Source organism: Microtus pennsylvanicus, chromosome 3 (assembly GCF_037038515.1).
Source record: "Microtus pennsylvanicus isolate mMicPen1 chromosome 3, mMicPen1.hap1, whole genome shotgun sequence".
Lineage (NCBI taxonomy): Eukaryota > Metazoa > Chordata > Mammalia > Rodentia > Cricetidae > Microtus > Microtus pennsylvanicus.
Window position 1 is genome coordinate 130218369 of NC_134581.1, and position 27433 is coordinate 130245801.

Below are 27433 nucleotides of genomic sequence, written 5' to 3' on the forward strand. Positions count from 1 at the left end.
TTAGTGTGCTAAGGAACCGGGTTCTGCAGAGGAAGGGGGCTTAAGCATCTGTATATCTGCAAAAGTACCTGGTTTTGGAGTCTAGTCCCCCATAGGACAATGCTGAGAGGGGGTAGGACCTTTAAAGGGCTGGGCTCAGGTCAGCTTTTGTTTAGGTCACTGGGAGTCCTGAGTTCCTGTAAGAACCAGGTATTATAATAAGCGAGAAATCCTGGTTCCAGAATCACTGTCCGATTTGTATCCTAGCATGGCATCTCTTCTCATACACACTTCTGCTGTGACATCATGTGACATCATCTAACAAGATGTGAGGCCATCAAGGGATCCTCACCAGAATTGGCACCATCACATTTGCTGATGGTTTTGTGTGTGTGTGTGTCTGTGCCTCCCTCTAAAACTGTTAAGACAAACATATCTCTTTATAAAGTTGCCAGCCTCACGTATTACATTGGAACAGCAGAGCCAATACTCTATCTCACACACCACCTTCAGGATGGATGAGGAGTGAAAGGCATGTAAGAAATTATCAACAGAAGCATCATCACTTCCAGTCTACCAAGAAAGCAGAAGGGGAGGAAATAATATTACAAGCGATAGGCACACAATACTTTCAGATTTGAAAATTACTATTTTTGAAGTTTGTTGTAGAAAAGAAACTTGGGGCTTGCCATAAACCAAAGGTTTGGAATCAATTATCAAAGAAGATGTCTTTGCCCAGCTCCTTCAATTGTAGCAACTGTCCAGAAGGTGGGAAGCTGTAAGCATTCCTCGTGTTAGGCTCTTCCATGGGCTCAGTCTTTGCATGAAATGTGCCCATCATCTTTATCGTTCTTGATTCTACATTGCTAAACACCAAACAAGCTGATGCTAATGCAGGGGTTCTCAACCTTCCTAATGCTGTGACCCTTCAAAACAGTTCCTGATGTTGTGGTGACCCCAGCCATAAGAACATTTTTGTTGGTACTTCGTAACTGCAATTTTGCTACTGTTATGAATCATAATGCAAATATCTGATACCAGGATATTGGCTACGAGACCTCCAAGTGAGTCACCACCCACAAGTTGAGAACCACCGTTCTAATGACTTCTGAAAAGCCAGTGTGGGGTACAGTGCTTGGGACAGGATGTTCCTGTCACCGAGTCACACTGAAAACCTGGAGTACAGTTTAAGAGGTTTTGCGGTGCTGGTGTCCGAAGCTGACACAAATTGTAAGCATCCTGGCTTCAACTGTCTATGAAGAAGGTCTTTTCTGTGTGGTCCCAGGAAGGTAGGGAGGGGACCAGAGAGAGGCTGGAAACCGCAGGAATAGAGTTTTCATGCCAAAGCAGGGTCCTTTGCAATGACACTTGCTCTAACCGGAATTGTTTGATTTTGCAGGCTCCCTGTCACTCTCAGCCTTTGAGGAGGGAATGCTTATCACCTGTGGCTCCCCAGCGCCATTGCAGACTCAGCTAAGAGTCAGCCAGGTAACTGACTCGTGCCTAAAGTCTGTGGCTTTATGAGCGGCCCTAAAAGGACTGCCTTTGCAAAGCCAGCACAGCAGTGGGTGTACCAACAGGGTACTTTCCTGTCTTGATGCTTTAAGGCGGGTGAGAACCACTTCAAGGTTCTGTACTCTAAAGTCAACACCTGTGCTCTGGTTTGCCTTTTTTTCTTCCAATTTTGAATTTTGTTGTCTTGGAGACAGGGTCTACTTACACAGCTCTGTCTATCTTGGAACTCACTCTGTAGACCAGGCTGGCCTCGAACTCACAGAGATCTGCCTGCCTCTGCCTCCCATGTGCTGGAATTAAGGGCCTGTGCTACACCCAGCCTGTGGTTGCAAGATATTCAATTATACTGTGTTAAGATATGTCATTATGATGGGTTTGATAAAAAAAAAACTGAACGGCCAATAGCTAGGCAGGAGGTATAGAAGGGAATTCTGATCAGAAATTCTGGGAAGAAGAAAGGAGTCGTCAGCTAGGCACCGAGGAAGCGGGCCAGGCAGTATGGAGTAAAGCTAACCAAGCCACATGAAAGAAAGTAAATTGAAAGAAATGGGTTGTTATGAGAACTAGTTAGGAACACGCCTAAGCTAAGGCTTTCATAATTAATAATAAGTTTCCATGTCATTTTTTTTGCAAGTTGGCAGCCCAAAGAGAAATCCATTTACAGCCAGTTTTAAATTTTGAGACAGGCTCCCAACATATAGCTCAGCATGACGGCCTTAAACCATGATCCTCCTGCCTCCGTCTCAAGTGCTGAAATTGTATTACCATGGCTGGCTGGTTTAAATTTTAAGCTCCTCCTAGAGACAGTTTTATAGGCTTTTTCTCTAGTGTTCAGAGGTGGGGTCTTGGGGGTATCATTTAACAAGCTGGATATGAATCCATGGCAGCAGTGTTGAGAGGCAAGGCCTTGGGCCCTTACTGCAGATAATGAATTCATGTGCAGAGTTGCAGCTTCCCAGGGCTTGCGGGATGCCCTCTGCCACACACATGAGCTCACTCTCTGCTTCCTGGCTACTGCAGGCAATCACCTTTGCTCTCCTATTACATACCCTGCCTCACTACAGGTCCAGAAACAATGGAGTCAAGTGTCCATGGATGCAAATCTCTGAAACCCTAAGCTCAAATAAATTTTCTACCTTTAATTTGATTTTTCTCAAGTATTTTGTCCCAGTGATAGAAAACAGCCAATAACAGATAACTCTAGGCTTTCTACGTGGCCTATCTGGAGTGATTTTGTTACTCGGGACAGTTAGTATGGTCTGGAGTAATTTTTTTTTTTGTACTAACTAGAGTTGGGGCATGGAACAACCGGAAGCTATCCCTAGGTCAAGCCAGGGATATTATTAAACTTCATGCAAGGTATAAGATAGCCTCCAACAACAAATAATGTTGGCCCTAAAATTACAGTTGTGTTGTAAGAAACCCTGCTCCAAAGAGATGGAACAGATAGTGACAGTGTTCTGCTCATGTTCAGCTTGCTGTACCTGGCTCTATACGGTTGCATGGGACCTTCATGCACTATACATACCCTGCAAGGTGGGCACTGTTTTCATCAGTGCACAGTTAACAGATCTCAACCACAGAGACATCACATGGTTAGTCACCATCAGCTCATACATGCAGAGTCCGGACTCCAAGTCTGGTCAAATTTGGTGGTGCAGGTTCACCCACTGTGCTCCACTGGGAGGCTTTTACATAATGGTACACCAGCAGAGAGTCAGGCTGTGCTCAGGTAAGAGGCTACACTCGGGATTAAAGAGCACCAGAAAGAGACCAAAGGGAGCCACCCCCAAAGTGGAGCCTGCAATTCCTGCATGAACCTGAAGGAGGCTGTCTCTCCAGTCATGAAAACTGGTAGCGGGAGGTTGGAGCTTCCACTTCCCAAGTCATGGGAAAACAATATATTTCTCAACGCAAAGCATTTCTGGGGTTGAGGAGGAACATGTTGCCTGTCCATCTTCCTACAGCATGACATGAATGTTAGCATGATTGCACTTGGTAACATGTGTCTCAAAAGACTTTATCATAAAAGAACACTTGTAAAGGAGCTAACAGTGGAAGATACAATTGCAGTAACTAGCCTACTTATATGTAGTATATAGTATTGTATGTAGTATATAGTATTGTTTTGGTTTGGGAAAACGGCAACTCTCAATAGGCTGTATTTGGGAGTGTGCTTGCGCATGTGGGGCAGGAACCCAGGCTGGGACAGCAACAGTGGAGCACGCCAGTGTGGACTGTCCCGCGCCTACTTCAAAAGAACAGCACACCACAGAGCTAAAAATAGCAAGTCCAGAGAACACAGTGAATCCCAAGTAAGCATCCTTTGTAATTTCAAAGAACATTTCCATGGGTGCTGGTTCCAGAATAGCCATGAGTGAGGGCTGTCTCAGCGGTTGCCAAATCCCATGGCACAACGCATACACACTCAAGCCTAAGGTTTCTACCTGTTTGGAAACTCTTAAGAATGCATTCTGATAAGCATCAGAGACAATCAGAGAAAAAGTGGACTAACCCACTTGTATCTTGTATCTTGATTTTTTTTTTTTGTTTTGAAAGCTACATGGCCTTCTCCTGCTTAGCAACTGAGACTTCAATATTTTATTCAGTGAATATTTGATGTGACATATTTTCGAACTGACAGCTGTTCGGATGGGTTAGTCATCTCTGCAGTGAATCAGTTACTTACAAATGGGCCTTTTGTTTCCTGAGAACTTATAAACACCTCCCCCATATTCTGACCTGTATCCAAAGCCACTTCCTGCCACCCCAGGGACATTTCTTTGCACAGGTGTATTTGTTTAAAGGAAGGCTCTCTAGCCAACTCCTCAGATGAGAGAACCTCAAAATGTCATGGTTAGACGATCCCGAGAGACCTCTCACTGACGAGATGAGGAAAGAGGCCAGAGACAGTGAGAGATTGCCCAGTCACACAGAGAACTGCCCACAGAGCTGAGAGTTCATTCTATTTCATTTACTATTCCGGGAGATTTCCCAACTTCACTGGAATAATTCCAAGGAGTGAGAGAGAGGAGCAAATTTTGTCTCAAGTTATCATTAATCAATGAAATTTAAGAATACACTATACCTTTGAATAAGACCTAATTTATGATGGGTAAGCTCCATTTGTCAACTAGATCAGATTTCAAGTTACCTAGGCAGTTAGTTGGTGAACTGGGGCTTCTCCCTCCTCTTTCTCTCTCCATCCTTTCTTTTTCCATTTCCATCCCTCTTTTTCTCCCTCCACCTCTTCTTCCAGAATGTATCAGTGAGGGTGTTCCCAAATGAGACCCGACCTGAATGTGTGTAGCACCAATTCCAGAGCTGGGGGCCTCGGTGGAATAAAGGAAGAAAATGAAGAAAGCCAGCGGAGGACCAGCATTCTCTCCTCTCTTGGTCTTTTCTGTCATGAGGACAGCCACGGCCACACGTGCCCGCTGCTGCGATATCTCATCCAAGCGCACGGAGACTGACAACTGCGACCCCTTGAAAGCCAGGACCCTAAACAAACCCTCCCTCTCTTACGTTGTTTCTGTCTGGTATTTTGCCACAGCAGTGAGAAAAATCATGAATGCATTAGAAAGTGGGAAAAAAACCCACAAGGCCTGTTGACGGGAACAGAGCAAGCTATTCTGGATCTGGCTGCCTAAAATCTCCAAGAGCACCACTGTGAGGTCCGCTTGACTCTAGGGCCATGCCGAGACACTCATAATAGTTGACTGTGGGATTCCTCAGTAGAATATTCCAAAAGGAAGCAAAGCCCACAGATGTTGGCATCTGAGATTTGTTTTTGAAAAAACAAGGAATGTGTATAAAATCTGCTTTCAAAGACCCTCATTGGTTGTTTTTTTTTTTTTTTTTTTTGCCTCATTGATATCCAGCAACTCAAGAACAGAATGCTGATTGCCACAACCCAGAAGAGAGCAGAAAACAGTGACGAGCTACCTCCTCTAGGGGCAAGGCTCTTGCTCTCCTCTTTGGCTGGCCTCAAACTCTCTAGGTAGCAGAGGATGGCCTTCAGATTATCACCCTCTTGACTCCACTTCCCAAGTGTTGAGATACAGGTGTGCACCACTGTAACTGATGTATATGGGTGTATACAGAGCTAGGGATCAAACCCAGGACCTTCTGCATGCCAGGCAAGTGCTCTACCAACTGAGCTACACCCAGTTTGAATGGAGAGTGCATCTCAGGCAGCCAGGACTGGCCTAAGATGACCTTGAACTGCTGGATTTTTCTGCTTCCACTTCCAGGGTATAGAGACCACAAAAACCACGTCGCCATGCTGGGCTTACTTTAGTATTCGCAAACAGAACCACATGTCCCTTCTAAGAGAATCTAATGCATCGCAAGGGAGTGACTCAGAGCTCAGAGCAGTGGGTGGAAGGCTGGAGCTACAGAGTGATGTTTGGTTGCATAAATTCCTTTATTCGGAGGTTCTGTGACATCCTGTCTGAAAGTCACTTCTGGGTTTTCCTGTTCAGTAAAGATCAGACTCTGGACAGGACCCCCAAACCTCTCTTTATCCTCTTCCCTCACTGCCTCTGCCCCTATTGTGCTGTTTGAGTTTTTATTCTTTCTCAACAACTGACTCTTCTGTGGTTTTCCTTTTCAGCTCAACAATCATGATTATGGAAGATGGATTTATTTGCCCCCACCCTTTACCCTTCTCTTATCTGCTTTTCCTCCACCAAAAGTTGATCTCCTATCTCCTCTTCTTCACAGGGCGTGGCTACCAGCATGCTTTAGCCTCTAGTTTATGGGCAGTTCTAAGTGTAGGCCTTGTTTCTGCTCATCTCTCCAGTCCCTTTGTTATTGCCAGAGAAAGACAGTAAGAGCAGCCCGTGGCCTGTTGGTGTGCAGAAAATAAAAGCAGATGCATCCCACCTACAGCTTAGAGCCATTTAGCTGAGCTCAACCAAAGCAAGCGGAGACCTGCGGCCAAGCCTTAGACTTTGTCACACAGCAGGGAGCTTATGTCTACCATGAGCCTGACAGCTGTTCCAATAGCCCTCTGTTGAATTGAGACAGAACTCAACTGTGCCCAACCCCACAGAAGTATCCCAGGGGAATGAGTGTTCCTGACAGCATGAGGGATGGCAGTCCCCTTCTTCCCTTGGGACTGGGATGTCAAGACATGAAAGCCTATAAAGGTTGAACATACTTAATCCAAAGGCTTACAATTAGAAATGCTTCCACATCTGAACCTTCATGACTATTGACAAGCAGACCTCTCCTTACCTGCCCTCAATGGGTCAATGTACAAAGTTTGTTTTAAATGAAAAACTATGAAAAGGCTACCTACAGACTACATATAAGGTATATGTATACAACAAACACATTTTGTGATTCTATCTCCAAGGCATCTCATTGTATATAGCAAAGGTGCTGAAATAAGAAAATATTAAAATCTCAAATGTAAACATCTCTGATCCCAAGCCTGTTGCACAACAGTGACTCAATCTACCAGGGAAAGAATACAAGAGGAGGGGAAGCAGAAATCAAATTCCAGAGTAGGAAGGACCATCAGGAGGCCTGGAGGAGGAGAAGGTGCACACAACAGCCTTGCTCATACACAAGAGCCCTGAGAACACAGCTTCTCTGGTACAAATCCAGGGCCTATGAGTCCAGTTCCTGGCAGGCCAGGCAGAGTAGCCCCTGACATTGGGTCGGGGGCTCACTTAGCCCCTCACTCCTACAGTTCACTATGGCTTCTTTTCTCTGTCTGGGTCCTTTCACTCTTCAAAGGGCTCCAAGAAGTTTCCAAAGACCTATGTATGAGTTCTTCATCCTCCACTCTAACCTATTGCTGTGATTGCTGCTTTCCTTACTGATAGCAGCACCAGCTTCTCTGGGCTTCTACATGTAGACTGGAGACCAACATCTCTTCGCAGAATCCGCCAGGCCTACAGCGCCACACTGAGACTGTGGACAGAATAGCTACCAGATTCTTGGTATCTCCTTTGTTAATCAGCCATTGTTGACTGATCTAGACCTTATCATGTAAACCAATCTAATCTCCCTTTATAATATATTCATTCTCTCAATTCTGTTCCTTTAGAGCAGTGGTTCACAACCTTCCTCACGCTGTGACCCTTTACTACAGTTCCTCATGTTTTGGTGACCCCAATCATAGAATTATTTTTGTTGCTACTTCATAAGTACAATTTATTTACTGTTATGAATTGTAATGCAAACATCAGATATACATGGTATCAATATATGGCCCAAAGGGGTCACGACCCACAGGTTGATAACCTAGAGACCTGACACACTTGTGAGTTAGTTGGTTAGTTAGTTGGAGACAGGATTTGACTATGTATCCTAAACTGGTCTTGATCTGGAGTTTCTCCTGCCTCCTGATGCATCTGTCAAGCCTTTGCTTCAGCCTCAGGAAGAGATGGAGGGCCAGAGGGAAGGGCTCAGGCAGAATTTGGTGGAATTGGTTGGTTGGAGAGACTTGGTTCTACGGGTTGTATACACACTACCTTCCATCCTCAGCTCCTACCTCTGTCTAGGTGTCCTGAGGCCTGGGACAGTTAGAGTTGCCAAAGAGAAGCCTCTCCTTTTGCTCATGAATGGGTCTGATCAGTTTCTTGGCCACAGACAGGTTGCCTATCTTCTATATCAAAATAGTCAGAAGCTGGTTGAGGGCAGTCAGGGAAGGAATGCACTCGCTGAGCAGTTCAAGGAGGCCGAGCAAAGCTGATCTACTGAGCTCCGGCACACAGCCTCTTCCTTCCTATGCTCTCTTTATCGTAGTTCCAAGAGCCTTGGCTGCAATTCTCCTATCTCAACCAATCACATGGGGTGAATCTATGCAGAAACCCTTCACAGTGGCCATAGCAGCCAACAGCCAGACTGACAAAGAGAAAAGACAAAAGCTGATAGGAGAGCTGCAAAGAGCATTTGACAAAGGGCAAACTTCTTATAGTACCTCATTGGCTGGAGAAGACATCTCTGTAGTGTATTATAGACCAATACAGTATTAGCATTATTAGGAATAACACTGATTTACACAGAAGCTAGACAACCAGTATCTATTTAGGAAGGCAAGTCGTCAGCCCCAGGAAAAGGTCGAAGCACAGAGGAAGTGGCCCCTACAGGAGAGCAGCAGTTACTGCAGACCGGGAATCACCTACCTCTGAACGTTCTCTTCAAGCTGCTTGACTTTGAGCTCATCCTCCTCAGACTGCCGCCTCCTGGCTTCCTCCTCCTCTGCTGTTCCCGCAGGCATACCCTGCAGCAGCCATTTTTCCCGGAGCACTTTGGACTGTGGGGAGGAGGGAAGACAACAGGTAAGATGATACCTTTGGGCCCACACTTTCTCCGGACTGGCAGGTCTTCTTCATCAGATCCACCACTCAACCGTTCAGCTTGACCACTGGCTGACTCCCTGCCATGGCTGTCTACTTCTGCTTGGCCAAGCAACTAGGATTCCTGGACTGTGCTTTTTCTACATCTTTTTGTTTTATTATGTTCTTAAATTCAGTTGTGTAATTATTGAGAACCTACCCAGTACTAGTCTGGTTGCCAAAAACCAACCAAACAACAAGACAATCAAACAACCAAACAAACAAAAAACCAATTCCTGCCTTACACACCTTCTATTCCAGTAAGAAGGGAAAGAAGGCATAGTTTCTGCTCACATATGCAGATACATGCATATGTGTGTATTTCCATATATATGCTCACACACATGCATGCACATATAGATGCACCCCCAGAGTGACTCTGCAAATTCAGGAAGTAGGGAGAGGAATAAAGAAAGCATTGCTGTGTTTATGAGCTGGGTCTCAAGGGCTTCATTGATGAGGTGACATTTCAGCAGAGACCTACACGAAGTAAGGCACCAGCCTTACTGATGCCCTGACCTGGGGAAAGGATGACCTTGAGAGAGTGTGGTTGGTGTCTGTGCTTTCTATTATTAACCATTCTTTATTTTATTTTATTTTATTTTATTTTTTGTTTTTTGAGACAGGGTTTCTCTGTGGCTTTGGAGCCTGTCCTGGAACTAGCTCTTTAGACCAGGCTGGTCTCGAACTCACAGAGATCCGCCTGCCTCTGCCTCCCGAGTGCTGGGATTAAAGGCATGTGCCACCACCGCCCGGCCCATTCTTTTTTTTTAAAAAAATCAAAAATAGAGTAAACATAAAAATATATACCCAGATTTAATAATTGTGAATATCTTGCCATATTTCCACATTATCAAGGCTTTTAAACAATTTATTTAAAGTTTTTTAGTGTGTATGTATTTGTGTGTGTGTGCACATATGTGAGTGCAGGTGCCCTAAAAATCCAGAAGAGGGCGCTGGATCCCGTGGAGCTGGAGTTACAGGCAGTTGTAGTGAGCTGTGGTGTGTGGGTGCTGAGAGCCAAACTCAGGTCCTCTGTAAGATCAGTATGTGCTCTTAACCGGTGAACTATCTATCTAGCCCTGCTGTTAAAGCATTTTAAAGCAAATCTTGAACACCATGACATCTCTCTCATTGATATTTGAATCTGAGTCTCAAAAATGACAAGGACATTGTTCTATGCCACTATAGCCCCATTGTAAGATTTTCTAAGCCCATGTGACATCCAGTCCATATTGAAATGGTCTTTTTAAAAAGTCCAATGTCATGCTTTCTCTTAAAAAACACTTTAGTAGCCAGGTGTGGTGGCACAGGCCTCCAATCCTAGCACTCAGGAGGTGGAGGCAGGGGGATCTCTGGGAGCTCAAGGCCAGCCTGGTCTACAGAGTGAGTTCCAGGACAGTCAGTGCTGTTACACAGAGAAACCCTGTCTCAAAACCCACCCACCTCAAAATAAATAAATAAATAAAACCCTTCAGTGACTCACATGCATTCATGTAGGCAAAATACTATGCCAATAAGATAAAGGTGAACTTATAGTATTCAATTTGTTGTTTTCAATGGTAACTTAAAGACATGATTTTTTTCTCACCTCTAAGTGATTACTGCGTAGCTAAAGCGACTGGAGATAGGATTTGCTCCCTACCTTTCATGAGTTTATCCTTCACTCCAGACCATCCATCCACCTGTAATCATACTAAAGTTATCATTGACTGCATTTGTGGGTGATGGTTAGACTGTGGATAACTCGACTGCTCTAAAAGAAAGTGGCTAAGACTCAGAGTAATACAATAGCTATATTCTACTTTTCCCCATTTCTCTCTCTGCGTATATGTGACATGCCTGTATATATGCATATTTATGCATGGGTGTGGGCATGCATGGACATATATATATATCCACGTTGGGGCCTGAGGTTGATGTCAAGAACCATACCTAATTGGTTTTTCCATCTGACCCACAGAGGAGGGAGTAATCAATCAAACCCAGAGCTTCCTAATTTGGTTAGTTTTGCTAGCCAGCTCTCTCTGGGGAATCCTGTCCTGGCTTTTCAAGGTTGGAACTGTAGGCAGGTGATCATGCCCACCTGGCATTTACATGGTTTCTAGGGATGCAAACTCAGGTACAAGGCTTCCACAGAAAGCACTTTTTCCACTGAGCCATCTTCCCAGCCTGTTAGCTGCTTTGACTCCTTGCTCTCTCATACCCTTTCCCTCCCCCCCTTCTCCTAACCCTCGAGTCTTTCCCTTTCCTCCTTGTTATGCCCAATAAGATATTGCTTTGGTTCAGAGGGTTTTTGTTTTTGTTTTCATAATTTGGAAGAAGCCAATCCAAAACCTCTAATGAAAGTGATGGAGTCTTACCCTTCACTCAAATTCAGAGTGCAGTACATGGACATGGTAGGAAAAGTTCCGAGGCAAGTACCTTCACCAGTGCATCATCCTATTGGCCCAGAATGCTTACGTTTTTAACACTAGAGCTTTATAGTTACAAATACCCAAGAAAAATCTGAATTAGTGTTAAAGGTTCAAGGTAGTAAAAGATACCTTAATATCTTTGCAATAAACCTCCTGATACCTTAAGAGCTTTCAACGAATGATCTTAATGGGTTGACGATGAATATTTTTCTCAGCCACAATTTAGTGTTCGGTGTCCCCCACCCCCACCCCCATTCTGTTGTCCCTAAAGGAAAGGTTGTGGTCTTCAGAATGGAACGACAACTTTACAGAGGAGAAAGCTCTGGTCAGAATTGCCCGCCCCTGAAAAAGACTGAAGATGTGACGCTAGCAGTTGTTCCTGGCAGTGCTGATTAACACTCCACAATGTGGCCGTCCCAAGGGATGCATGTTGTGATACACATGGAACATAGACTCTACCCTGGGACTGTGAAAAGGCTAATAACATAGACAAATCTCTAGCCATTCAACCAAAGGGCAAAAGAGGAAAATTAAGTTCAGCCTGGGCTGGTGTAAGACATTCACTGATTTATTTTTTTTTTTAATTCACGCTATCACAAGTCATATTATATGAAAAACTAAAAATAAATCACTGTTTCCATAGATTAGAAACCAAAACCATTTTTTCAAAAGAATAATGATGGCTCTTGTTTCCTGAAACATTACAATAGATTACCACAACTATGGGGATTAGATGAGAACGGTACCAGCTCAGGAGTGAGCAGATAAATGGAAGGAAACGAATCACAAGGGGTGGACTTGGGTGTAAGGGTGAAATATGCATGTGATAAAGATGACATTTAAATCAATGAGAGAAGGATGAATTAATAAATCATGCTGACGGCTCACTGAGAGTGAAAACATAAAGCTTTATCCTTACCTCATACCTTATTGAAAGATAAATTCTAGATAAATTCAAACTACTGAAGTATAGACAATCTTGTGGGCAAACATTTGAGATGAATATCTTCCCAAGTATGATTTTTTTTTCCGAGACAGGGTTTCTTTGTGTAACAGTCCTGGCTGTCTTCGAACTCACCTCGCTTTGTAGACCAGGCTGGCCTTGAACTCACAGAGATCCACCTGCTTTAACCTTCTAAGTGCTGGGATTAACGGTGTGGGTCACCACTGCCCAGCCCCAAGTATGGTTAAAAAAACATGAGGACCACAATGGCAGATAAGATTTCACAAAAATTATAGCTTGAGAATTCAAAAGAGCCCACATATAAAATGTTTTTAAAAAGACAATTTGGATATAAATGTCAATATAAATTAATTTCACTCCAAGGCTGATGAGGCCTGTAACCAAGACTGCACATTCCAATCTATAGCAATAAGTGGGGTTCTATAAATCACATGCCTGTCAGGGGAACATCCGCATGGGAAGTGTGCAGTTGGCTGTCTTAGGATGTTCTCATTCTTTGTTTTTGAAATGATGACACAATCCTTCGTCTTATAAACAAGCAAAACTAATAAAGCCATCAGAATTGTTTACTGGGCTAATTTCTGAGTATTTCCTGGGAATTCTTACATAAAACATTAGCTATTAACTAAAGATAAGCACCCAAACACAGCACCTAAAAGTTTCCTGTCATGGCTGTAATATTTCATACACTGGTCATTTGTATGAATTCCTCAGTAAGCAATTGCTCACAGTTGCCATATAAAGTCATGGTATCCTATTCTGTGGCATTACCATACACTCTTTTTTTTTTTAAAAATTGATTTTATTGAGCTATATATTTCTCTCTGCTCCCCTCCCTTTCTTTCCCCTCCTCTTCTACCCTCTCCTATGGCTTCCATGCTCCCAATTTACTCGGGAGATCTTGTCTTTTTCTACTTCCCATGTAGATTAGATCCACATATTTCTCTGTTAGTGTCCTCATTGCTGTCTAGGTTCTCTGGGGTTGTGATTTGTAGGCTGTGTTACCATACACTCCCAAAAGTCACAATGAGCGAGAATATTTAGCAAACAGACCCGTGCCCACACCACTTCCTTGCTTTCTATTTATTTGTTTTGACAGGAGACCAGTAGGTCTGTCTAAATAATTCATATCTCAGTGTATGACAATAACCATCCATAATCCATTTGATATGTGAATATATGTAAATACAGATATGAAAGAGATACTATGAACATCAAAATTGTATCTTAATAAATATGAAACCCAGTTTTAATGCTTTTCTAATTGATTTTGCACAGAGAATATTTACTTTCTCCAAGAGTGTCTGGGATTATGTAAATTTGTGAAATAAATGTCATTTACTGATGTCTTTCCTAATGTTGACTACTTTAAAGAACCTATAATATAATCACGCTGACATGTCTGCACTTGTTCTAAATCTTCTGTAGCCTATGAAATGTATTGAGAGTAAGAGAGACAGTGGTGATGGCAATTGGCACCTGTCTGGCAAATCGCCTAAAAGAGCCCATCCTTTGGAAGAGAACAGCGTCCTGGGAAGAGCCTTGTCCACGGGAACAGACAGCCCTGGGCTTCAGCTTAGCCTCCCTCACTTAACAGACTGTGTGCCCCTGAGCAAATTCCTCGCCATCATGAGTTTGTTTGCAGACTGGGAGATGCAGAGAGTGACATCTATCTTGTGATGTTTGTTGAGAGTTTGAAGACCCAGGCAGATGCTAGAATGGTAAATATTTCTGAGCAGACAGGAGTGTGGAGGCTCCTGGGATGTGGGGGAAGCAAGCAGCCCTCCCCTGAAAAGTTCACACAGGAAGGAGAACAACCTGAGCGCGTTTTCCTCTACCCAGGGGTTGACCATCAGGCTGGAAACTGACTGACAGTAGGGAAGATGACTCACTATACAGTTCTGCCAACAGTCAGTTCGTTTAAAGCAGAACTCACTCCCTTCTGGTAACCGAAGAGACCCTATCCCGCAGTTAGGTACCCTCTTCTGCCTATGAAAACCAGACAGCCACTTTAGGAAGGCTGAGCTCAGAACAAAGGAAGATAGAATCCCGGCTGCTTTATGTGAACACGGTAAGCCTCTCTTTGCCTTATCAATATTCCTGCTTTCCCAGTGATTAGAAACGGGACACTCCTGTGGGTGGTACCTGAAGTACACTGCCACCTTTGGAGCTTTGGGTCGTTGGAGCTTTAGGTCTTTGGAGCTTTTGGGGTTTTAGTTTTTGAGGCTAGTGATCCATCCGCATACTACACAAGCCTTCCTTCAAGAGAGGAAAAGACACACAGTGGTCTCTGCTTACTAAGCTAACAATCACCTTTAGCCCATCTCATCTCCTATTTGCCAGATTACCACGATGCAAGTATTGCATGTACCTTTGCCAGCCAGACTCAGGCTGATGTTTATGCTGCCAAGTCCTTTATGGAACCTCAGTGCTTCCTCACATACAATGAAGTCCTATTGTTTCTTTAAACTGGATGGGTGGGTAGGTGGATGCAGGGATGAGGAAGGGATGCATGGAGCACGAACAGAATAGTTGAAGACTGTGCTGGACACCAGCAATGAATGAGTCCTTGGCATCTTCTCTGGCACTCAGAATGATAACAAGTGGGAGGAAAGGAACATGGTCTCTGACATGCTCACCCTCTGACTTTGAATTAAGGACCACAAAGGTATTGTGATGTGCTGGAGCTGGGAGGTTAGCCTGTGATTAACCGAGTTCTTAGTCTCTCTTCTACAGCAGGTGGAAAGCCTGCTGCACTCTGGGCCAGAGACCCTGCTCTCTCCAGATTGGCCTTGTGCTATCTTGTTAGTGTTTGTAAGCCCCGCCTCCATAGAAAGATATTCCTAATTTTAGCCCCAGTCCTCCCCCAGGACTGTTGTCAGGAAACAGTGACAGCATCTGAACACAGTGCGGGCCACTACCAGGAAAGGCTGGAGATGGAGCGACAGGACAGACAGAAAAAGGACCATCAGCACCATGCTGCCTTTTCCCTCCGGAACACATGTCTCTGGTTAAAGTTCACGGTGAACTCACAAGCATGCTGAGCAGATACAGGTCAGGCTGCTCTTCTGGATTATGAGCCAGCTCGCTCATGAGTCTCACTCTGAGGATTCGTTTAGCACAGCCTGGCTTTCCAGAGAACGAGGCATGCAAGGGTCAAGGCCCACTCTGTCACAGGGTCCTAATAATACACACAGGGCAGCAACCACCTCCCAACCAGTCCTCAAGAAAAGCAATTCTGCACACACAAGGTCATGGCAACTTGAGGCCAGCGGGAGGTTCTCTCTCTCTTTCTTTCTTTTTCTTTTCTTTTCTTTTCTTTTCTTTTTTTTTTTTTTTTTTTTAAGCCCAGGACAGTCAGAGGCAAGCAACAACTCCTGGCTGGTCCGTGAATGTGACCACATTATTATCTGAATATGCAGAAAGCAATATTCAGCCACTGGCAGGGCGTTCGTGACAGTGACTGAGCTGTCCCCTCCACTGTAATCAATTACAGTGCGTAAGTGCATTATGTTTTAAAGGGGTAAAAAAATCAAAACGGTTCCCCTTCCCTCTCTCTCCTTAATAAGGTACAACAGACACTGAACTAAGTCAAATCATTTGAAAGCCAGGTTTGACCTTGTTCTAACAGGACATCTCCAATGTTATAAAGTCAAAATAAAATAGATAAACCATCTGAAATGTGCAGTATCGTCCTTTTATTAGATCACACTGGCTCGTCTCTCCCCTCACACCCCCCCACCCCCCAGTAAGAAAGAGTCTTTCTTTCTCCTTTCCGAAAAGTCCATTATGTGTGTGAAGCGCAGTTTTTGGAGCCTCTGTACAAAATACACAAGAGAAACAACCGCGGGACCATGTGGACTCTTCGCATCCAGTTTCTATATATATCTACCATGCTGCTCGGGAGCAGCAATGTAATCTCCTGCTCGCAGAAATCAGGATGCTCTAAGGATGCCTGAATCTGAGAAAAATTACACAGAAAGCCAAGAGGCGGTCTCCTGGTTGCACGGAAAAGGTTGACTCAGGCAGCGCTGCACCTCCACGGCAGGGCAAGCTCTGGCCGGCTCTGAGAGGTGTGATCTGCAGGGCTGATAACGCCCAGGTTTGGGCTCGGCTGCTTACCTTGGAATGCTGCAGCAGCAGTACTTGCTCGTCCAGCTGCCTTCTCTTCCCTTCGATTTCTGTCTGCCTCTTTCTTTTTTCCTTGAAAAGGAAGAGAGAGAGAAAGAGAGGCTGTCAGAGTGGGTGGGTGTTGGCTCCAGGAATCCGAAGGCAGGGAGAGGGAGTGGAAATGGTACACATCTGTGCAGACACTTCCAGAGAGGCTGGGCGCACGCAGCGTCACCTGCCCCACCGTTGCCGGGTGGACTGCAGGCAGCAGCCTTCTCTGAATGTGTCTGCGGTGGGCTCCATGAGAAGCAATTTCATTCAGAAGGAAAGGACACACACACACACACACACACACACACACACACTTACACCACACTGTTCTGTGTTGTGCTGGGCTAATTTGGAGACAAAGACTACAAATGTCTCAATGCAGCTACAAGCTGCAGACAGGATGAAATGGTGGTGGTGGTGGTGGTGGTGGTGGTGGAGGGGGTTCTAGGGTTGGATTCTTTTCATTCAAATCACATGCATATATAATATAGTACAGTTTTAAATTTGGAAAAATAAATCATCAAGCCGGACACTCCAAACAAGGCAAATGAGAGGGGTGGTCCCTACTTAAGCAAGCCTTGTGGCAAAGCATTTCATGTGGGTGGGGCTTGCTTGAGGTGAAGGTAAACCAAACGAGGATCTGCCTGGGTTTAAGCACTGGCTCTGCCTATTGCTATGTGCCTTAAGTAAGTTTTTAGCCTCCTGGGTCTCCTGAACGGAGACTGCCCAAACCACATGGCTGAAATGTGTCTTTATGTGTAAGACGACATATATAGGAAGCCTGGAACAGTGCTTGTCATGCAGCAAGCGTTCATTCACCACTATCCCGCTATTATTTCCTTTGCGACCCATTCATTTCTAGGAAATGCCTAGAAACCCGGCTGAGAGGGATGTGTTTCTACCACCATTATTCCATTGGAATGCATACCTCACATTTTTTTCTCTATACTTTGCCAGCGCAGACAATAAACAGCCTAGGAACGTGACTCATAAGAGCAGAGAGGCCTGGCCCTTCCCATAGCAGACCTGCCAGTGTTTCGCTGCTGAAGTATACAGCAGTGTTTTATTGAGAGATGCTCGGTAGTGGATCACTTCCCTTTAGTCCAGCATAGGGAGAAACTTGCTAGGCAGGACATATGGGCGTTTCACAATACAACAGCCAAACCCTGGGGGACACAGCGATGTTGAAGACTGGCTGCCATGCTTAGTGTTCATGGAAGCTTTGCTTTATGTAGTGCTGTGTTTCTGGTGATCACTGCTGTCCAAATCAATGTAATACATAAACTTTGAGAAATATCAGTTCATGATCTTGAGTCACTAGAATGCAATATCTAGGTAGGGACAGAATTTCATAGCCAAATTAGATCTGTGGGTGTTTTAGGAATCGTTTTCCAAAGGACTCCAGTCAAGAGCATATCACTGATACTACAGAATCCCAGAGAATGCCCCCAAAGCATCACATTTCTGACAGTAGACAGGAAAAGCAGGGTTCAGGAGGAAAAGCCCACGTTTCAGCATCTTTGAGATACTTCATGATAAGGAAGGACCTCTACCCAGGTCCTGGGGATCCTAAAGAGCAAGTTTATTAGACTTTATCATTCATGATCACTGACTACCAAGACTTGCAGGTTTCCTGCATTTAAATCCACAACAGGATACAATATGGTGTGTCTACAAGGTACCCATGACCCACGGGTTCTGTGTGTATAGCCTTTTCCAAAACTTTCCTATGCTTTCCTACCCCTGCACCTTTTTATGTATGGAAAATGTTAACTCTTAAGATGCCCTCATGTTGACAAACCATTCGCTAATCAGGACAATTAGTACCTATTAGGCTAATAAGCAAGCTGGGCCCCCAGAGTCTGCCACCACCACAGTCTGCCATCTACCTCTCTTTGGAATTAGGCATGAGTCAAGTCACAGGAGCTTGAGTGGGGCGCCCTAGAGGAACACACTTTTGGTCCCTGACACCTGCTTACATGGACCACCATGGACTCAGAAAACTGTCTCGCAGCTGACTAGCTTTTGATTCCAGATTTCCTCTTCCCTAAACCAAAAGCAAACCACGAACTCTTGAGACCTTGGGTCTCACCAATCCCATAATTCCACAATCCTGCCGCTCCTCTTAACTCACATCCCCGTATGGAGCATCCTGTGATAGTGATGGATGGCAAATCCAGAGTTCTGTTACCATGAATACATGCAGCGGGCACCTCACTCCTCATCCTCCTCATCCTCTCTTCACACCTGGTCCTTCTGTATTCATCTCAGCAAGTGACATTGCTCTCACAAATCGTCCCGTACTCTCATTTTCTTGAAAGATGAGGGTCCTGTTGATCCCACCCTCTGTGTGTTTTTCTTAATGACACCAATGTAGACATTCTAGTTAGGCCTTTTAGCATACCAGAAGCTTAAATGTTTATACTTCAGTTCCATCTGAATTACTGTAATGATTTCCTTTCTGGTCCCCATTAACCAGTGTCTGTCTATTAATGCGCCAAACAATCCCACTCCAGTTAGAATTTAAAGGGGTATTTATTTTAGGGAGTAAAACTCACAAATCACCAACCGTCAGGAAAGGAGCCTAGTCGCCGGAACCAAGTGCCGGAACCAAGAGAGCGAGCCGAGGCTTGCTGCTCTTTTTTAAAGATAAATAGACCACACCCCTATTTCAGCAGCTATTGGCTGAAGGAGCGGAAGGTCCTCCCGCAGAAGTCTATAGTTGTTACCAGAGGGGTACTCTTTCTTTACTTTTGAGACAAGGTCTCACTGAGTAGTTCAGGGTGGTCTTGAACTCATCATTTTCCTGCCTCAACCTTCTGAGTACTGGGATTACAGGCATGTGTCTCCACAGAAGGCCACAGCAAAATTCTACCTAAAACCCAGACATCTCTACTGCTATATTGCAAAGACCAGACTTCTCAGCATGGCCTAAAAGGTTGTCCTGAGTATCCCACAGCTTCACCATAAGGAGCAACCCTCAGTTCATATTCTTCGACCTCAACACCCCCCTGAAGCTGCCTGACCTGCTGAGCTGGCACATGTCTTTCTGGCTTTACTCCTAATGCTTTCTCTAGCAACAATGGAGGCCTCTTGCTGCTTCATTTGACAAAAACTATCCCACCTTTGAAAGCTCAACTTAAATATCCACCAGACTGTAATGCAGGTGTAAAAGGCACCTGTGGGTTGCCAGTCATGGTTAGTCACAAGCTCCTGCTCATCCTGCCAGCCAGACTTATACACGAGTCAGCCTGAACTAATCATATGCCTTTATCTTGTTGCAATGGTGACTGATGTAAGGGATGGCAAAATTGCTGTGGCACAATGGTCTGTACCCTGTCAATTGTATTTTAATAAAACACTGATTGGCCAGTAGCCAGGCAGGAAGTATAGGTGGGGCGAAGAGAATTCTGGGAAGAGAGAAAGAATCAGTTTGCAGTTGTCACCCAGACACAGAGCAAGCAAGATGTGACTGCCGAAAAAGGTATCAAGCCATGTGGTTAACACAGATAAGAATTATGGGATAGCCAAGCGGTGGTGGTGCACACCTTCAATCCAGCACTTGGGAGGCAGAGGCAGGCAGATCCCTATGAGTTCGATGCTAGCCTGGTCTACAAGTCTACAAGAGCTAGTTCCAGGACAGGCTCCAAAGCTACAGAGAAACCTTGTCTTGAAAAAATAACAGCAACAACAACAAAAAAAAAACCACAAAAAAGAATTATGGGCTAATATAAATTATAAGAGTTAATAAGAAGCCTGAGATAACAATCAGTTTATAATTAATGTAGACCTCTGTGTGTTTCTTTGGGACTGAACAGCTGCAGGACCGGGAAGGACAGGAACAAGTAGAATGGGTAAGTGATGTTTCCAAGGACAGACACCAAGTATTAGGACAAGAGAATGAGCCCCTCCTTTCCTCTGAGCACTGAGGGGACACTTGTCCCAGTTGCCATTTGGCCAATCGCATGGAAGTAAGGCGTCTATGTTGGAGACAATGAGGTCATGCAGAGAGGAGCAGATGAAAGACAGAGAACAGGATCCCAAAGCATTGTTTGGGCCCTAGGTCTACTTGGACATAAAACCAGAACTATCCTCTGAGTCCCTAAACTATCAACACTGAAACATCTACCTGTGACTTAAGCTAGCATGAGTGACGTGTATGTCACAGTGGAAAGTGTTCTGTCCATGCAGAAACCTTGCCTGCTCCCTCCCAAGAGCTTTCCACACCCATCTTTCCACAGCCACCTTCTCCATAGGTTGCGAATCTTTTCTTTCTTTATGGACCAGGTCTTTTTCTATAACCCAGGCTGATTCTGAGCTTGCCATTCTTTCTCTTCTTGATATGTGGGTCTTTCTACATTAGTACTTCAAATACTTCATTCATTTAGGCATCTTCACCCGCTATCAAGCTATGGGCCGCTAGAGGGCAAGGGACAGCGGCTAAAGCTGAGGATATCTCATGATGAACACACGTAATCGACACCTGCTCAACAGCTCGAAACAAATGGACTCCCCGCCTCTTTGCAATTCCCTGTGTGTGTTCCCGTCTATCCACATCTCTCACTCAGATACATTATGAATTTGCACTTGTGATCAATGGCAACAAATATATTATTGAATACACATTAGCCATTAGTCAGTAGAACGGAGTGTCATAATGATGGAGGTATTGATCCATTCGGATCACCATTGCCACGCATATGAGAAAAGGGTTGACAAAGCCAATCTGGGAAAGACTCAGGGAAAGCAGAAGGAGTAATTGCAGGGACAGCCTAATGGACAATGGTAACAGCAACGGGGAGGGTCAGTGCTCCCCGGGAGACATCTGGAATAAAATGAACTCAATGCATTAGGAAGATTTCCGGGTGCTCCCACTATCTGGGAGGCCTCACAAGCAATGCCCATTGTCTTTCTGTAAATCATATGCTTTCCTAGAAGATATTTTTTAGAAGCATCACAGCATTATAAATGCTGCAAACTCTTGGTATAGTAAGGAATATTTGCTAGAGCATAGCACACACTGTCCAAAGGGGCTACTGAGTCTGGCAAGAAGCTGTCGAGGAGGGAGTTAGGGAAGACTCTCTCTCTCTCTGCCTTGTTTCCTAAGACTCCCTTCTACACTGGCTGCATGTGATGCGGTAGGGACATTGGAAGTGCAAGGTGTAGCTGGAGGCTCAGGAGGTCTGCTACTACTTCACTTAACAAAACCTGTCCAGCAGCATTGCTTAAAATATCCATGAAGCCATAGTGGTAGCCTGTGGATCCAAGGATTGGCTAGGCTGAGCTAGGAGGAGCAGAGAGAGTCAGGGAGAGGCAGACAGAGGCAGGGAGGGGAAGGAAGAGGCAGAGAGGCAGGGAGAGGCAGAGAGGGGAAGGAAGAAACAGAGAGAGAGAGAGAAAGAGAGAGAGGGGGGAGGCAGGGAGAGGAAGGGAGAGGAAAGAAGCGGCAGAGAGAGGCAGGGAGAGGCAGGGAGAGGCAGGAAGAGGCTGAGATGGAGTTTCAAGAAGCAGATAAACCATTTCCTTTTCTGAAACCCTACCCTGATTTGGGCTAACACCTAGAATCCCAGGGACTAACAATGGGAAGAAGCCAGAAGACTTACTCAAGATACTGTTTCTATTCAGAGATTTCAAAATAAGAAAAATAAAAGTGGTGAAAAGAAAAAAAGTACAAATGGTAAACATAATATTCCTTCCTCTGCTTACTTGAGAAAGCCCTGCTTTAACTCCTCCCAAGTTGAACTAAAGGGAATTTTACATCCCTGCCCCCCCACCCCCCGAGCCAGTAGCCAGCTGGTTCCCAGGCTTTTTGCAACCCAGAACAGAGAAAGAGGTACAAGACTGGAAACTGCAAGGAACAGTTTTAAATAGCTTCCCTTTGGAAAGGGAATGGGGGTGGAAGAGATGCCACATAGGAGAGAAAAGGAGAGAAGGTAGGAAAAAGCAAAGGACGGGAAGGACTTGAACATAGATGGGCGTTCACGTAGAAAACAGAGGTGGGCTGGGGACGTAGTGCACAGGTGGTGTGCTTGTCTCAGGTTCAATCCCACTACAGCAAACAAGTAGAAAATGAAGGAGCGGAGATGAAAGATTAAGGCAAGACAGGTTCAAGCTACTGTTTAGTGGCTGATGAAAAGAATCTCTGGGGCTGTTCCCCCAAAAGAGGCCAACCAGGGTGCTGGGATTACCCTGCCAATCAAACTGTTTCATTGAAAATTTAAAGTCTAACTGGATCACCAGGGCACCCAGGTTTTAAACAGGTTACACTAAGACATAAAATGTCACGTGAAAATTAAATTATGGAAAATCAACATGCAAATGGGAATTGGAGGAACTTCATCTGGTAAGAAATCAGAATGTCATTCCAGGCATGGCTGCATTATAATCACCTGTTTAGGGCCCCTGCAGAGTTGATGCTATTTCTGTATCTGAGGACGGAAAAGGAGGAAGGGCTTTTGGAAGCAGGGTGACAAAGCACGAAATAATCAAGGAGGTGCCCACTCAGCTTTGCCCAACTGCCTGTCCAGTTAACAACAGATGTTAAGCCTGCTTGGCAGACCTATCACTATTGAAGACCAGTTGTCTCATCTCACTGCCTTTGGGTCACTCGCTCTCTTGGCTTGAATGTCAAGGTCACCAATCAAGATCATTACTACTTTCAGGCTTCCAAAATAGTTAGCTGAGCACCGAAATCATTCCTGTTTGTCTACTTGCTGGGAAATGAGCAAAGCTCTTGTCTTAGTTACTGCTCTATTGCTGTGGAGAGACACCATGGCCAAGGCAACTCTTGGCAACTCTCGTAAAATGCAGTCAACAGAGGTTTGTTTCAGAAGGTTAGTCCATGATCATCACGGTGGGAAGCTGACAGGCATGGTGCTGAAGGAGTAGCTGAGAATTTTACATCCTGATCTGCTGGCAATAGGCAGAGCAAACCCACTCCCAGTGATACACCTTCTCCAACAAGGCCACACCCTTTCATCCTTCCCAAACAGTGCCACCAACTGGGCACCAAGCGATTAAACATAAGAACCTATGGGGGCCATTCTAATTAAAACTACCACATTAGTATTTAAGTGTGTAAATAGATTTGAAACTAAGGTTTTATATATATATATATATATATATATATATATATATATATATATCCCACAAAAATAAGGAATAGAAAGAAACTGGAATGTGTTGAAATAGTAACCTTAAAAAGTATTAACCAGTTCTATTGAGAGCTCAGTCTGTGAAGTACTTGCCTTGTAAGGACAAGGACCTCAGTTTAACCTCCAGGCACCTAGAGTTTGCATTAAAAAGCAAATTCCACGGGTGGTGGCAGCACACACTTAATCCCTCAGGAGGCAGAGGCAGGCAGATCTCTGTGAGTTCAAGGCCAGCCTGATCTACAAAGTGAGTTCCAGAACAGCCAGGACTGTTACAGAGAAAACCAAAACAACAACCACAAAATAAACCAACAAATTCTAGCCCTGAGGAGGCAGAATCAAGCAGATACCTGGAGCTCACTGGCCATGCAGCATAGCCGAGCCCACTTCGCAAGGTCCAGGTTAGTATGAGAACTATATTTCCACTGTTCCCCCAAAAGAAGGTGGACAGATATTGAAAAACCAACAGCAGAGACTGTTCCCTGCACCACCACCCCCAGCCACACATAGACACGCCCACATGTACCCATGCCTAGACACGCCCACATCACACACAGAGGGAGGTGCTTAGCCAAAAGAACAAACAGATCTATCATCAAATTTGCTGCCTTACCAGGTGCTCATTTATCTTACGACATCTTCATGTGGCACACAAAATTCTACAACTCTACCCATTTCCTGGGGCTTAGTCTTGACTGGCATTTCTATTTATATAACTTTTCTTTATGTAACCAATTCTGACCTCTAGCTGCTATCTGTGGTAAATGAGGGAAATGCCTGGCTCCTGTCCTTGCATGTCAGAAATTATAAGGCCAAGAGAAGACTTTGAAAGAGACAAAAATAATATGCTAATTGGTTCAAACTTTAAAACTGAGCTTTGAAAAGGAACTTGAGAAACATCACAAGGGCTTAGATAAAATATTGTGATACTGAACTATCAATATAGGTAGCTTATTAATGTCAAGCCAGATACAAACCATAGCAATTTAGCTTCAGATGTTTTCTGGGCACTTTATCATACACACACACACACACACACACACACACACACACACACACACACCATACTGAAATAAATAAATGTTTAAATAAATATAAAATTAAAGTATCCAAGGGGAATGTGTGTAGGCGATGCAAAAACTGTCTCCTTTTATGTAAGCGACTCTAGCAAGTGTGCATTTAGTATTCAGGGAGATCCTGGGACACCAAGGGACAAGCATAATAATAATAGCAACAGAGCTTAGCAGGTGTCAGACATTTTTGCAAGGACGGCTCGTAAGCTCTTCAATGAGTGCTCAACTGAGTCTTGAGACATACATCGTTAGTAGTTTCAATTTTATTAATGAACACAACCAGGTTTGGTGAATGTGTAAACAGCCCAAGGTCATGAGAGACAGGCAGTGGTCAAATGAATTTGAAATGGAGTCGTTCTGAGTCTAGAACACTGCCTGAGAGCATCCACCCCTCCACAGACAGTAATACACACAATCTGGCCATCTCCACATGCGGATGCAAACACCTTCCAGAACAAATGAGATACTGAAGATGCTGATGGGGGAGGTCCTTCTGTATATGTGATACTCTTACTGGCTGATGAATAAAGCTGCTTTGGCCTATGGCAGGGCAGAATATAGCCAGAATATATTCCACCAAGCTGGCTCTCTCATCTCACAAAGATGGGCAAGGCCCAGGGGAAAAGCCTGAAGACAGGAGGCACCTGGACACTATGTGGGCCTCCTAACAAGCAGTGTTGTCATGGGCTCCTATCCAGTCTCAGAGCAGCAGACCACGGGACAGCTCAGGGGTTAGGACACACCCGAAGAGAGTTGTCACAGTAGGATAAGAAACAGAAAATAGGGTGTATAAAAATAGAGAGAGATCAGTGTATATCCAGACCAAGAAATGTAAACATCCCAAAACTAGCATGAATCCAGAGACATTGGTGTCTTTTGCACAGTTGATCTTAGCCCAAAGGCAGGGATCATCACCTTTTTGGACCTTCCCCCACTGTACTTCTGTTTGTTTCTTAGATGTACTTGCTGATATCTGATTAATCTTCAGGATTTATAAACATTTCAATACAGAGAAGTATAATCATCCAGACTATCCCCACCCAGATAAGTACTTGTCAGCATTAGAAAATATAAATACCATTAATACATGTGCTAACACAATGAGAGATTTCTACAATTCATATAAATAAAATTAAGTCAACTGTGGCATCCCCTCCCGTTACAGCACCCCCACTCATCTGTTCGTTTAGGCGGTAATTCCTATTCGTTTTCTGTGACTTCCACTAGAAAAGATGAGTACCCCAACACGTCAGAGTACCCCAACAAGCGCTGGAGTCGGTGGGTTGCTTTACAGATAGCATCCACAACCTGCTCCCCACAGCATGCTGTCTTCACTGTGGTCCGCTCACAGGTTTCTCTGTCAGCACATCGAGTGCACCTTGTTCTTTGAACTTCGACGTAGCAGCCCGCAGATGGATCCTAATTGATCCCCCCAGCCTGCTGCTGATTCATTATTTAGGAGCTCTTCGTATACTGTTCGTCATCATGAACAGGGATTCACTGGGCTTTCCTCTGTGCACATCTTAGATGTATTTCTGGCATGGCCTCCACAGGGTACAATTCAAACAGCAAGACTTCCCAAGTCAGAAGATTTAAAGCTTTAATAGGGACAAACTGCCCTCCCTCAAGATCCATTTTCTGTGTTTTAAATGATATACCTCTAACAGGAGTTAAAACTCACTCAACTAATGTTTTTTTTTAGTCATCTTTGGGATTTTAAATGAATGAAACTACCTACCACTTCATTAATAATTGCTACAGTCTCACAACATATGCTGGCAATTAGCTCTTCTCATGGGTCTGTATCCTTTCTTGTTAAAAAGAAACTTAGTTTCCAGACATGACTAGAGCTTGGTGTGGTGACTTTTCACTGTCTTGTACTCAGAGCACTGGGGAAACAGGCAGGGGAAGGGCACATCGGAGGCTAACCTGGGCTACATAGTGAGACCCCCTGTCTCAACAACAACAACAAAACAATGGCTTGCTACTTTGTGCACAGACTCAGCAATAATCCCATTGAGTTTCCCAGAGAACTCAATTTGACGTCTAGGCCTTGAACTATTAAAATCAGAACGATCACACAAAAAAGCTGTGCCCCCTGGACTCTAATACAGGCTGATCCCTTCCGTCATTTCTGAACTCCAAAGCACAAAAGAACATTTCCCAAGCACCAAAATTATTACTACATGGGCCCGGGCAATATGAAAAGTGAAAACACAAGAAAATGCCATAAGTGTATGATTTTAGGATGGGAAAAGGCTGTTTTAAAGGCCATATGAAGAAACCCACAAAATATAAAACTGGTCATGCTTACTATGGAAAAATTTAAGCTGGTTTTTATAGTACCAATGAGTCATAATAACTCAAAGGCAAGTGTTAACTAAGGAAAACACTTGCAATGTATGCCAAATGGTTAGGGATTTAGTAAACAAAGGATTTGTTACAATTCAACATGATTTATAGGGAAAACAGAAACACATTGGCATAGGAAAAACTAAGTATAGGGAAATATTCACCATTTTTAATAACCACATGAGTGAAAAACAGGTACTAAAATGTCATTTTCCATTCATAGTGCAGATATTCTCTTTGGAGCTAACGTGAGGAAAATGACCCCCCCTCACATTTTTAAAGATGTTTATTTTATGTGTATGATTATTTTGCCCATATGTGTGTATGTATGCTATATGAGTGTCTGTTACTCTTGGAGGTCAGAAGAAGGCATTGGATTTCTCGGAACTGGGGTTCCAGAAGGTTCTAAGCCACCAACCAAGTGGGCGCTGGGACCCAAACCAGATCCTCTGTAAGAGTAACAAAT

The 27433-nt window shown here is 44.3% G+C and overlaps 1 protein-coding gene across 4 annotated transcripts in view; it reads right to left on the reverse strand.

The window, feature by feature from the left end:
* Window positions 1-27433, reverse strand: part of Palm2akap2 (PALM2 and AKAP2 fusion) — a 409045-nt gene that overhangs the window by 210271 nt on the left and 171341 nt on the right. For all 4 annotated transcript variants that reach the window (XM_075967151.1, XM_075967150.1, XM_075967149.1 and 1 more), the window contains 2 exons: window positions 16353-16433; window positions 8637-8767 (listed from right to left, as the gene is read on the reverse strand). In XM_075967151.1, the coding sequence (XP_075823266.1) occupies window positions 8637-8767; window positions 16353-16433 (212 nt within the window). The remainder of the gene's footprint in view (window positions 1-8636; window positions 8768-16352; window positions 16434-27433) is intronic.